This window comes from Uloborus diversus, chromosome 3 (assembly GCF_026930045.1).
Source record: "Uloborus diversus isolate 005 chromosome 3, Udiv.v.3.1, whole genome shotgun sequence".
Lineage (NCBI taxonomy): Eukaryota > Metazoa > Arthropoda > Arachnida > Araneae > Uloboridae > Uloborus > Uloborus diversus.
Window position 1 is genome coordinate 20,402,744 of NC_072733.1, and position 13,600 is coordinate 20,416,343.

At 36.3% G+C, this 13,600-nt stretch overlaps 1 protein-coding gene across 1 annotated transcript in view; it reads left to right on the top strand.

Annotated features, from left to right (window-relative positions):
• Window positions 1-13,065, top strand: part of LOC129218260 (delta and Notch-like epidermal growth factor-related receptor) — a 115,127-nt gene extending 102,062 nt beyond the window's left edge. The window contains exons 8-10 of the mRNA XM_054852488.1: window positions 4,871-4,999; window positions 6,767-7,040; window positions 12,927-13,065. Of these exons, the coding sequence (XP_054708463.1) occupies window positions 4,871-4,999; window positions 6,767-7,040; window positions 12,927-13,065 (542 nt within the window). The remainder of the gene's footprint in view (window positions 1-4,870; window positions 5,000-6,766; window positions 7,041-12,926) is intronic.
• The last annotated feature ends 535 nt before the right edge of the window (window positions 13,066-13,600 follow it).

Below are 13,600 nucleotides of genomic sequence, written 5' to 3' on the forward strand. Positions count from 1 at the left end.
TTGGTTCAGCATTTCCCAAGTTTTTATTCGCCCACCCAGCGCAGGGTTGCACGTAGGATTCCGGTGGGTCGCGAAGCTCTTACGACTTATTGTTTGCTCAGAGAATAGTTTCGCTACTGACTTTAAAGAATTTTTTTTTTAAAACAACAATGTCATGAAGAGAACGAAACATTAAACTTTGTGTTAACCCCGATGTGTGTTATAAGTTTAATTTGCCTATCTGTGTGCCTGTCTATGGCACCGTAGCTACTGAACTGACGAACTAGTTTAGATGGTAGTTCTTTTTTCTTTTTTAATTCTTTTTTCTCTTTGAAAGGCGCATTGATCAAAAATGGTCTTTCTGATTTTTGTTTTTCTTTGCTTCTTTTCTGATTAAAGTTTTTTTTGCTGCTAAGTTCGAAAAATTCAATTATGAGTAAAATCAACAAAACTTGGGAAAAATCCCGAGACTATGGCGCTTTAGACGTAAATACTTGATATTATTTTCTGTTTTCATCAGTTCCTCTTTGATAAGTAAAACGTTTTTATGCAAGTAATGGGTCATTAATTGACATGGTGTAGTAAGAAAAGTTGAGATCAGTATCAAACAAATGAAAAAAAAAAAGTTTTATTGTTTTTCTGTAGTCAAATAGCTGAAAAAAATCATTACGATAAACACGAAGTGAGTTGCTTTAGTTAAGTTTCTGAATAATCAGAAGTCAAGCCTAAAATACATACTTGAGTTTTCTTGTACTTAAACCCTACGTTGGGGATAGTTAAAAACTCGTCAGTGTGATCATTCAAATTTAAAAAAGCAATATTGACTAATTTTTTTATAAACCCGTAACATGTTCCAGATCTAATAATTTTAAAGTTTTAATGCAATCTACTTATTTGCTATTATTTTTAAATATACAGTTAAATCCCGTTACAACGAATACCAGTACAATGAAATATCCGTTTCAACTAGAAATATTTTCACTCCGCATTTACTTTCCATAACATTGATTGAATTCCACTCTACAACGAAATTCCCATAAAACAAACAAAATTTACGGTTCCTTCAAGTTCGTTGCAACGGAATTTCACTGTATTCCAGTTTGCCATTTTTGAAAATACATTTTGCTAAAAATAAGTGCTCAGGTAGTTTAAATCTGTGACGACTTCTTTCAACAAACGAGTGATATTGCAGAAAGTGTGTAATTTGAAAATCATCAAAGCTATGTTCCCAAAATATGACTTTTCCTTTGCTAGTTAACGATTACTAGTTATCCATATTGCTTAGCGGCTGCATAAAAAGCATTTTAATCTAAACAAACAGCACCTTAGAAGACGTTCTGCGAAGGATAGAAGTTACAAAAGTCTCCCTCCGAAAACTTTTGTGCCTTTTTTTTTTCTTTTTTTTCTTAACTTGAACTTTGTTCACTCTAGCCCGGAAATATCACGGGCACGAAAAATAGGAGGACGAAAGCTCAGCCCATGCTTTTGACGGGAGCGAGTGGGAAGGAGTAAATGTAATGAAACAAACTTCCTTCTTTGATGACTACTTACTAGCTTTGTAAGCTCAAGATTTTCTGCATAAATGTTTTTCATTAGTAACAAAATACAGCAATTTTGAGATTCTTGTGTTTTAAACACGTTGATTTATCTTTTATAATAAAATCTAAAAGCATTCAGGGAAAAAGCAATGGGAAAATTTTTGTGCTTTTGAATTCTGGAGGTCATGTGTTTCCGAATCGTCGTCGTGACCACACCTCTCGTAGACATTCTGAAATGTTTACTGAAACACCCTGCATGTATGCTTAACACCTTACAGCACGAATTCTTTTTTCCGGAAAAACTGGCAAAAGATGATCGATTTTTTTTAAACAGAAATTGATTAAATTAGTATAATGTACAGTCAAGTGCCCATACTTCGGACAGTTTTAAACTTTCACCTTCAGTAGCATATTAATCGTATATTTTAAATTACATTGACTTATCAGTTTGATTCTTCTTTCATTTATGAATCAATAGAAAATTATCTGGTAGACCAACTACCCTTTTAAAGAATTTTATTTTACAACTCAATAAAGAAAAAAAATCATTTGATAGAAATAATATAAACTTGTAAAAGTTCAAATATTGCAGAATAGATACTTGCCCCTGAAAATATGGAATGTTTCTCCAGCCTTCTTAGTTCTGCCGAATGTAATATTTCCGCAAACCCTGTATATTTGGAAGCATAAAAGCAATAGGTTAACCCAAATAATTCCTAACGCAGTTGATTTTCAGCTCTCCATTTTCCTCATTTCTCATCTTTTCGCATCCATTTTCATTCCTTCATAATACGGGAAATTCACAACAAATAAATTAGTCTCAGCTATACTTTGAGACAAATTTTCAATCATAGAACTTACATATGTAATATTTTGGAATAATGTCTTTTGCTCATCAATATATTCCAATTCTTTCAACAATGACAAATTTTGTGTCCTGTTATTGTATGACACATTTATTGTCGTCAGAAAAGTCATCATTTAAAAAATTTTTGCATTAATATTTTTTTCTAATATAATTCTACACTTTATTTCCTCAATATTCCTTTAGACAGTTGTTATGCCTTAGTACTCTAATTTGGAACAGTGTCACAATTTTGGACGTATTTGCAATTTCTCAAGTCTATGAACAAATTAGTTAAACTGAATTAGTTGAGTGGAAATGAATTTGCCCAAATAAGGCACAGGTACATAGCCGAGGTGAAATGTGCAACAAATACAAACTAATGCTGCTCAGTTAGCGTAGGTAAGCAAAGTTATTTCCATAAATAAAAATCGCATATCATTTCAAAATCATTAAACTAACATATAAAGCTGACACATCGAAGTTTAACTCACATAACCTCAAGCGATAATTATTAATTTATTCAGTTACATCAGTGATTTCTTACTTGCGAAATACCGACAGGTGTACTAGCCCTCAAAACTAAATTCGTCAAATGTCCCAAATTAGGGTAGCGTCCCAAGTATGGGCGCTTGACTGTAAGTAATTTTTTTGCGATTTCAGTTGTGGGATGAGGATTGCTACGGTGTAGAAAGGGGAGGATGAAAATCATAAGAAAAATATTATGCAAACAAAGTGTAAACTATTTCATCGCAAGCTTATTTTGAATTTCAAAATACACTCCCTATACCAAAAATTCGACGCACCAAGAAGGAGTGATCCGATTGAGATGAAAATTGGTGGATAGGAAAACAACACACAGAATAAATAGTAAATGATTAAATTCTCAGAACAATTGATTATTTTATGTCAGAGTTACAGTAACAAGTTCAATAAGGTATTGACCCAACTCTAGCCTAGACACAAGCTGAAGCACGGCGTGGCAAACACTGATAAACCTCCCGGGGGGTGTCCTGTGGTATTTCCGATCAAATTCGCTCCAATTGTCGGACGAGGTTATAAACATTCCTTTCCAGATGCAATCACCATCCCATCATATACTAGACATGCTCGATGGGAGAGAGATCTGGCAGGCCATGGATGAGTTTGACAAGTTTGCAGACAGTTCATAGCAACACGTGCCATATGTTATCTGGCATTGTCCTGCTGAAAACCGGCCGAGGGTACTGAAAAAGGAACGGCAGCAAAACAGGTTTTTAGAATGCCGTCGACGTCCCACTGTGCAGTAAGTGTACAAAAGTGGTTCAAAAGTGAAACCAGGATCCCTCCTCTGCCCTGGGTGTCTCCAAACACGTCTTCGATGATCGTCATGACACAGCTGGAAGCGGAATTCGTCACTAAAGATTATGCGTCCCCAGTCGGCACCATTCCAACCTGATCGAGCCATGCACCACTGTAATCTGGCTCGGCAATGTGTAGGCGTCAGTGGCAGCTGGCGTAACGATCGGCGCGAGCGTAGATTTCGTTGTCCAAACCGTCTGTAAATGATCATGATGGACACTAGTGTTTGGGTTGAACGTCTGATGGTTCATAGAAATGTAGAGAGCGCTGTGAAAGCTGATCGGACAATCACTCTGTCATCACGATCGGTTGTGACCCTAGGTCGACCGCTATCATCCTGACGCTGAACTCTGCCATTTCCACTTATCCTTGGCAGTTACTTCGAATCGCCGCATCGCTTCGACTCAAATGACGAGCGATTCTCCGATTTGACCAACTGGCCTCTTTCAATCCAATAATACGACCTCTTTTAAACTCTGACAAGTGCTCGTAATGAGCACGAACCATGCGGCGAGGCATTTTCAATTTGTTGAAAGGTAATCTGAATCGCAATCAAACCGAAATTTTCAACAACTGTTGAAGAACTGCTCTTTATATACATCTTTTTGAATACGCAGTTTCGATGAGCTGGAGGTCAAACTATTCATTCATTGGACACCAAATTTTAATCATTTGCATATCTGGTCAAAACACTCATGCATACAAAATTTCAAAGCAATCGGCCGATTGCTTCTTGGTGCGTCGATTTTTTTTGTTATAAAGTGTATTAAAATCAAATTGTCATACCTAAAAGCATAAGAATTGCTAAAAATTCAGTTCGTAATAAAAATTGGTATATATTACTTTTTCCACAACAAGTAACTACTTTACACAAGAAAACGTGGTTCCCGCAAGAAAAACGCTGCATAGTTGTACCATCTATGATAAGTACGTTCAATAATAATCCTAGTCAATCTATTTTTACTAGAACGGAACTCAGACGGGCATTACAAATAACGCGAAATACCAGAACTCCAGTGTCAGATACGGGCATGTGCGAATTTGCCAGTAATCTCCGCCCTTGTCAGACACGTGAAAACGCGTTATGTGGTTAATTAATTGTATCAGTAAATTGTAATGCTCATTAATTTTGCTACCAGTACTAAAAATATTTTCCAATCCCGCTTAGGTCCAGGCTGCACACAGCAGTATGACCCTTGTTTTCCCAATCCATGCCAGAATGGAGGCAGCTGTTGGCCCAGCTTAGATTCCTTCTTCTGTTCTTGCCGACCGGGATATACGGGAGACACATGTGAAGGTAAGTGGTAAGGCTCATTCAAAAAATTGAATTGCTGATTCAATCAAGAAGTTAACTTAACGTCATATATACATAAAACAGTCATTTTTACTCCATACTAAATTGATTGGAGTTTCGCTACAGCAAAATTAGTATCTTTTTCGTAGTTGAGTTTTTCAGTAAAGAATAAATTAAGATACTTTTCTTTTATTAGAACTTTAATGATTTTAAGATCATTAAATCATTTCATCCTAAAAGCCTACGTTATACGTCTTTATCAGCCGAATGCAATTATCGTTCAAAAACTTTTTTTTTTTAATTTGTAGTGTAAAAGCAACGAATATGGGATTACTTTTGCTTTTGTCACTTACAACTGACGTGATTTAGAAACAAATAATAAAACTAAGCAAATGATAAAAATTAAGATTCAGCAATTAGAATCATATGAGTAAAAAAGATTAAAACAAAAATTTAACAATGAACTTGTACTTGAAAGAAATCCGGAAATGGCTTGTTCACACGTAATGCATTCTATTAATGGGTACCACGAAAATAACATTAGAAATCAGCTGCTTGTATTTCTTTGATCAAAAATACACGTTTTAAACAAAAAAACTCTTTTTTTTTTCGATTACCAGAAAATCTACACGAGCCCATTTGAGGCACTTTTGACACCAGACCGACAATTGACTCCGAGATCATTTGAAGATGATCTTGTCTAATGCACACACAGCACCGTTCATCATCACTTTCACATCACCATTCTTCCTTTTCCGAAGAAAAATAAACTTGCACCGTCCCGTATTGCGTTTTTTGCTGTACATTCTGCCCTATAACATATAACGTGCTGTTCCAACTTGTTTTTTATTACTGATAACATGCATTAACTGTAATTGAAATTTAAAAAAACATGAAAACACGTTTTTAACGTTGATGCAAAAGAAATTATTATTTACACAGTTATAATTTTCAACATATAAGAACTTTGCAACCTGCTTACTGGCGCACTGCAAAAAAAAATATTCGACAGTCTGAAACGTGCAAGCACTTATAACCTCCACAATTGCAGCTTACACTTCTGATCATTACACAAATAAAAGTTTACAAAACTTTTATTTGTGTAATGATCAGAAGAATAAGTAATGATCATAGTTCCAACATTCTCCATAGATGCCCAAGAAAGAAATACCTAGCTACCCGTATCCCATAGTATAATCGTCATATTGAGTGATTTTACCCTATTCAGTGGCCCAACTAAGGGGAAGTACATCGCTTCCCCTAAATTCCAAAGAGAAAAGAATTTTTTTGAAGAACGTCCTGGTTTTAAATTAGATTGTGCCAGCTTAAAGCGCTGTTGAATGCAGGTACAGTTAAAGATGAACTTAAAAACGGTTTTACTCGTAGGCAGGCGTAAACGTTGGTATTACTTTATTGGTTTTCAGCTAGCAACGCTGCATAAGCAAGATGGCGACTCCTGGGAGTAAAGTATTTTGTTTTCTGCAATTTATTAGGAGTAATAAATAGCATAAAGTAAAAACATAGATTTTTTTCCCCGTCAATTTGGTGTTTAACGTTGTAAATGCACTACACTGTTTATAATATACCTTTGAATCTATGACATTCTTTTACGGGCACCTTGCGTAATTCCAATAAATTACACTGATTAATAAACTAGAAATTACTAGTTTCATGGCTAACTGTATAGGAAAGTTTTTTAACTAACTGCATAAAAAATATTTATGTGTACTGTAAATCTGTAGTTGAGACAACTAGCCTAAGTCACCGTAGATCTGACATCTGTTTCAGAGCTTCGTTATCCGGGCATGCCGATGGCCCACACCTTGGAAGACACATCAGTTTATAGAAGTGCGACGATTGGGCCAGCTAGTGCTCCTTTGGACCACTTGCATAATCTATACATTGCTGCTGCTACACTTGCTGGAGCTTGCCTGATAGTGCTCGGAGTTGTAACTGTATGCCACTGCAGAGTACACAAGACATATAGAAGATTTACCAGGAAATTAAGCCGTAGTTCTTCAACGGATATAAAGCAAGACCAGCTGTGAGTATATGCTGTAACTAGTCCATAAAAATACCTGTAGCTAGTAGCAGTTTCATTAAGTAAATTATAGAAATTCCGTTAAAAAAATAAGTTGCTACTTTAAAAAATGAAATGTAAAAAAATAAATAAATAATTTGATACCTTAAAAACCAATGGAATGTTTTAACAATAGAACAGGAATTTCAGATGGAAAATAATAAGGTTCAAAATAAAGACAATCTAGCGCAACAATGAGCTGAATAAATTAAAATGTAGATGATCTCATCTTTCTCTAAATCATCATGCGAAATGTCGAAAGGAATGGCCGTTTTTATCGATAGCCAGCAGGACCCTTTGAGCACATTTTTCACAAAAAAGTGTCATGAGTAAATACGTTATTTTTTCTCACAATCTTGTAACTGCAAACGTTTCTAGTTAACTGTTCGTGGGTTTAAAAAATTTAATTTTTGAAACTATTTTTTACCCTTACTTAAATAAACAATTGCTTTTAATGATCATTTTCCGTAAAACACTTCTGAGGACTCGCGCCGCATCAGTAAACACAATTGATTGTTCTCAACACTTAACGGAGATCTCATAAAAATTTATGTTTTTCCACTGCGAAATACTAGGACTGGCTACGTCGATTTACGTTTTTGCTTCAACGCATGGTAGTTTTTCTTGGTACTATTAGTAATAGCATTATCTGTCATGAACTTTAAATGTTAATGAACAACTTCGAACATATACGAAATGGAGGTTTAATAAAATGAAAACTCTTTAAAACCATACATACATGATTCTTTGATTCTCCTAAAAATACTCGGAAACGAAGACTAGCAAGCAGATTCGTCCCGTTCATTGACATACTACACTGTTAAAACTACAGGTTGCGTTTGGCACCTGTCAGGGGTGAAACGCTTGTTCACCAGCGACACCCAATAGAGAGCCGAAATTGCACCCTTAGCAAGGGTGAAAAACTGGCTCCCTTCATCCAACGTGCACCATAGGTGAAAAGATGGTACCCTAGGTGAGAGAAATGACATCTTTATTGCTTCCTATAGGGATTCCCCCCCCCCCCCGCATTGTGTGCGTTTTTGAATACAATTGTGTTTTATTTATTTTGGTTTATATATACGGAGGCATTTGATCACATTTCAACTTTCGAACATAGTTTAGAAGTGTTCATGACTTTAATTTGTCTGTTCGTGTACTAACTTTCTTATATTCACACTTGAATTGCTCAGTAATTAATATGTTGTTGACAATTTTTACTATAATCTGTGCCGAAAATGAACAGGGAAGGTATTTATCAATCATTTGCTGGAACAACGAGAAATATTAGGTAACATTAGATTAGAATCATAGGAAAATAAAAGCGTTTCATAAACGTTAAAATTTTAATCGAGCGTAACTTATCAATACTTATTATAAGATTCGATATTTGAGTATCCTTATGCGTACAAGATAAATTCTAATTTAAAAGCCCTTCTTTCCAATGTCAAGTTTTCCGTCTGATTAAAAATAAAAACGAGTAGATAACAACATTCGCTTCATGCAATAACGCCTGAGAAAGATACGTTAACCACGCAGTTTTTTTTTCTCTGCCTTTGCTGCTCTGTTCGTTTCCACTACGTAGTTAATTCATTGAGAAGAAATAGACATTGTTATATAGGTTGTTTACGTCGATGCATTTTTATTCCGGAATTAGCAATTCAATTATCAGCTGATTTAAACGTTTTTATTTTTAATGTTGTTGTTGTGGAAGATAGTACTGATAAATAGTTTTAGGTAACAGTTTTGCAGGATATAAATAGCAAGATATTAATTACTTACTAAGGTAAACGGAACAATAAGCAGTTGTCAACATACTTGAATCACTTTAAATATGTTCGAAAGCTCTAAGAGTTACAATATGATCAAATGCCTTTACTTACGCGAGATTTCGAAGATTAATCCACGAAATTTTCAGTTTTTGTTCTTCATTCAATGTGAAAGTAAATTTCGTTGCAACTTCCTTCGTTCGCCATTCAAACTGAAGTTGTCGTTGGACGATAAGTCAGAGCGCATGCGCAAGGAGTCGCTCTCCTATTGAATGGTCTTTTAGCACTTTTGTTGACGTCGTTCACCCATTGAGTGCATTGAGGAGCCAAAAGCACCTTAACGACACTTCCTAGCCTCTGTTTCACCCAGAGGCACCGTTTTTTCACCCTGTGGCACTCCTGGTTTTAACAGTGTAGCTTTCCTGTCAGTCACTGGTCATACACACTAAATTTCAATTTCAAACCACGTCAGTCGTTTGTGACTGATAGTATAAAATGTGCTTTTTTTTCAATAAGGCTGCCTTAGAGGCCCTAGCCTTGTGCGGAGCTAGGGTGAAACCCCGACAGGGCATCTCGTCTTTCAGGTGCCACCATGAAGGTGTGAATGTCAATGGCACACAGAATGTTGAAAGTCTATTTCCCACCAGATAGGGGTTACCTGGGCACCTGGGCTTTTACTATGTGAAATTGAACCAGGAATTTAATTTTTCTAAGAGCATTTAAAGCCAAACAAATACTCAGAAGATCTTATACATGCCGCATAATCATACCACATGGGCAGTGAAGGTTTTCTACAATGTATTTAAATATTACTTATCATAAACGTTAATAGATTTTGTTGAAACAGTTAAGAAGTAAAACCGGTTATCCTTCAATATATTCGCATTACGTGCTTGGTCATACCGTGATATCCTTAAAAATGCGCGTGGTAGCTGGTGCGTTAAGTGTAAATTTGACATAGTGCTATTCAGTTACGTGCTAATAACAAGATAACGAAATGTTCTCTATCAAACTGTTCTGCAGATTTTTTTATTTTCCGTTTAATAACTTTTTGAGGATTATGGACAACCGTAGTAATTTTTCACTTAAGTTTATTATTTTTATTTTTAAAATGCTATTACGTGTTAGTTTAGCTCACGACATAATTGTGATAATCCACTGATGTAAGCAAAAACTATCTGCACACTCAACAATTTTGATAATCTACTGATGTAAGCAAAAACTATCTGAACAGCAACTAAGTTTTAAAACAAGCAATATTAAAATTTCTTAATAGTAATATGTTCACTGTTATTTCCAATTCAAATCAAACATCCAACTTAACACGTTTTATCCTACGTAAATATTAATTTGTAATCATTGTTACACTTTGTTTTTAAAATTGTCTTGTTAGTAACCTATTTAGCAACATAGTTTGATATATTATCTTCCTTTCGTCTGAAGATTATTAAGTTCATGAGAACCGTCGAATGGGATCACTTTGTGACAGCAGGGGTGGAATTGTCCTACAAAGATTGTGGTATAACTATAAGAGATAAGATGCTGTTTGTATTTCAGGTGGAAAATTTGAAATTTGCCCCACTCCGCTTTATTATTGGCGTAACTTAATTTCATCTCCATGTATTGATATTAGAACATATGATGTAGCAAAATCTCACCCCATTTGATGATAATGCATCAGCATATTAATCATGATTGTATATGTTACAACCATGATTAAAATTAATGTTAATAAATGATAAGAAAAAACCTCTTCGAGAACATGAGCATGGAGTAATTGTAAGCTTGTTGTATGACTTGTAGTTTGATTTTGCATGAAATAAATAGAAAAATGTATTTGTACAACAGAAGCTTCAATTGAGTGAAACTTAGTAACTTTGAACATTAGCAAGAGTAAAATTAGTAAACAACACTAAAAAAACCCGAGCAACAGGTCGTGCAAACTGTCTCATTATTGAAGTTTAAAGTAGAAGTACGATTAAACTATTTTACGTCACTTTATGAAACCACTTTCTCCAATAAAATCATACAATAGTGAAAAATAAAATATAGAAATAAAGGCATCAATAATTATAGAAATGATCTAAAATGAGAAAACAAAGGATTGAAATAATTATGAGAAAAAATTTGTTTGCGTTAATGCATACTGTTTTAGCATGCATGTTACAGTGAGGCTCTGATAAGTTAAGCTATGACCTTGACAATGTTCACCTCTTTTTCGAATAATAGGGAAGGGTAATTGGCACTTCCTTGAGGTGGATTATTTTCGTAATACACTGCATAACAAAAAAATCGACGCACCAAGAAGGAGTGATCCGATGGAGACGAAAACTGGTGGATAGGAAGACTATGTAACACAGAATAGTAAATGATTCAATTCTCAGAACAATTGAATAATTTATGTTAGAGTTACAGTAACAAGATCAATAAGGTATTAACCCGCCTCTAGCCTGGATACAAACTGAAGCACGACGTGGCAAACACCGATAAAGCTCTCAGAGGGTGTCCTGCGGTATTTCCGGCCAAATTCGCTCCAATTGTCTTAAGAGGTTATCAACATTCCTTGCCAGATGCAATCGCCATTCCATCATACCCCAGACATGCTCGATGGGAGAGAGATCTGGCTTGCCACGGAAGAGTTTGACAAGCTTACAGACAGTTCATAGCGACACGGGCCGTATGTTATCTGGCGTTGTCCTGTTGAAAACCAGCCAAGGGTACTGCAAAAGAAACAACAGCAAAACAGGTATTAGGATTTCGTCGACCGTACCACTGTGCAGTAAGTGTACCTCTAATTACGACCAAAGGCGTCAAGTTATCAAAGGAAATGGCACCCCAGACCATAATGCCTTGTTGAGGGTCAGTGTGGAGTGCAAAAGTGAAACCAGGATCCCCCCTGTGCCCTGGGTGTCTCCAAACACGTCTTCGATGATCATGACACAGTTGGAAGCGGGATTCGTCGCTGATGACTATACGTCCCCAGTCGGCACCATTCCAACCTGATTGAGCCATACACCACTGTAATCTGGCTCGGCAGTGTGTAGGCGTCAGTGGCAGGTGGCGTAACGGTCGGCGCGAGCGTAGATTTCGTTGTCCCTACCGTCTGTAAATGGTCATGATGGACACTGGTGTTTGGATTGAATGTTTGATGGTTCATAGAGATAAAGAAAGCGCTGTGACAGCTGATCGGACAATCACTCTGTCATCACGATCGGTTGTGACCCTAGGTCGACCGCTATCATCCTGACGCTGAACTCTGTCATTTCCACTTATCCTTGCCAGTATCTTCGAATCGCCCCATTGCTTCGACTCAAATGACGAGCGATTCTCCGATTTGACCAACTGACCTCTTTCAATCCAATGATACGACCTCTGACAGTTGCTCGTAATAAGCACGAACCACGCCCGCGAGGCATTTTTAAGTTGTCGAAAGGTAATCTGAATCGCAATCAAACCGAAAGTTGTAAAAAAACTGTTGAAGAACTGCTCTTTATATACATCTGCTGGATGCGCAGTTTCGATGCGCTGGAGATCAAACTATTCATTCATTGGACGCAAAATTTTAATCATTTGCATACCTGTTCAAAACATTCATGTATACAAAACTTCAAAGCAATCGGATGATTGCTTCTTGGTGCGTCGATTTTTTTTTTTTTTTTTTTTTTTTTTTTTTTTTAATAGAGTGTAGTTAGCAAAATTATGCCAACTCAAATTCGTGCCGCCGTATTTTCTTTTTAAAGTGATTAATAAATGCATGTTTGTTTGCGTTAATGCATACTGTTTTTACATACATGTTACAGTGAGACTCTGATGAATTAAGCTATTACCTTGAGAATGTTCACCTCTTTTGGGGGTAATAGAGAAGGGTAATTGGCGCTTTGCTGAGTTGAATTACTTTTGTAGCAATTAGCAAAAGTATAGCAACTCGAAACCGTGCCAATAACGCGTACCCTTTTCTCTGAATTCCCTAAAAAGATGCAAACATTGTCATGGTCTTAGCTGAACTTAACAGAGCCGCATTATAAGTGTGAAGTTCTTGGTATGTTTTGTAACAATCACTCAGGGTACTTTGGCTTTTTCCCAGCGAAGACCCAGACAAGTATTCACTGAGGTGGTGTGGGAACGCTTCTGAAGTCCCCGGGCCTGAAAGGATAGGAGGAGGCAAGATGGATGGCCCGAATCGAGACCTGCTGGACACAGCTAGGACTCCTCTTATTCACTAACCTACCTTATTCTTGTAAATTCATCTAAGCCTGGATTTCAAATGCATCCACAATCGCCGCCCAACAACCCGCCCGTCAACCACCTGACATATTTCCTAGATTAGAGGATGCCACAACTCTGCTTCTGATTGGTTACCACATGAAAATGATTCCAACTGGAAATTAGACATCTTAGTATTTTGTTTTACTGCAAATCTAACGGCAGATTCAGTCATTGTATTATGTATTCAGAAATCACTTTATATCATTTCGTGGAAGTTGTTGGTATTGTGGTATTAAATTTTTAAATATGACCGAATGCAATTTCAAAGACTAAATCTACGATTTCGAATATCACCACCAATTTTTCAGGACTGCTGTTAGAGTCAGATAGCTAATATGATCAATTACAGATATATGTTATTCAAAAGCTCATACTTTGACTGCCATAGTCTGTTAGATTAGCATTTACAGATGCTTAGAGCGTTGTTTTCAGCCGTTTCCATTCAGCTCCTAGCGTAATGTGATTACAGTGTTCTTTGGTGTTAACGCAAAG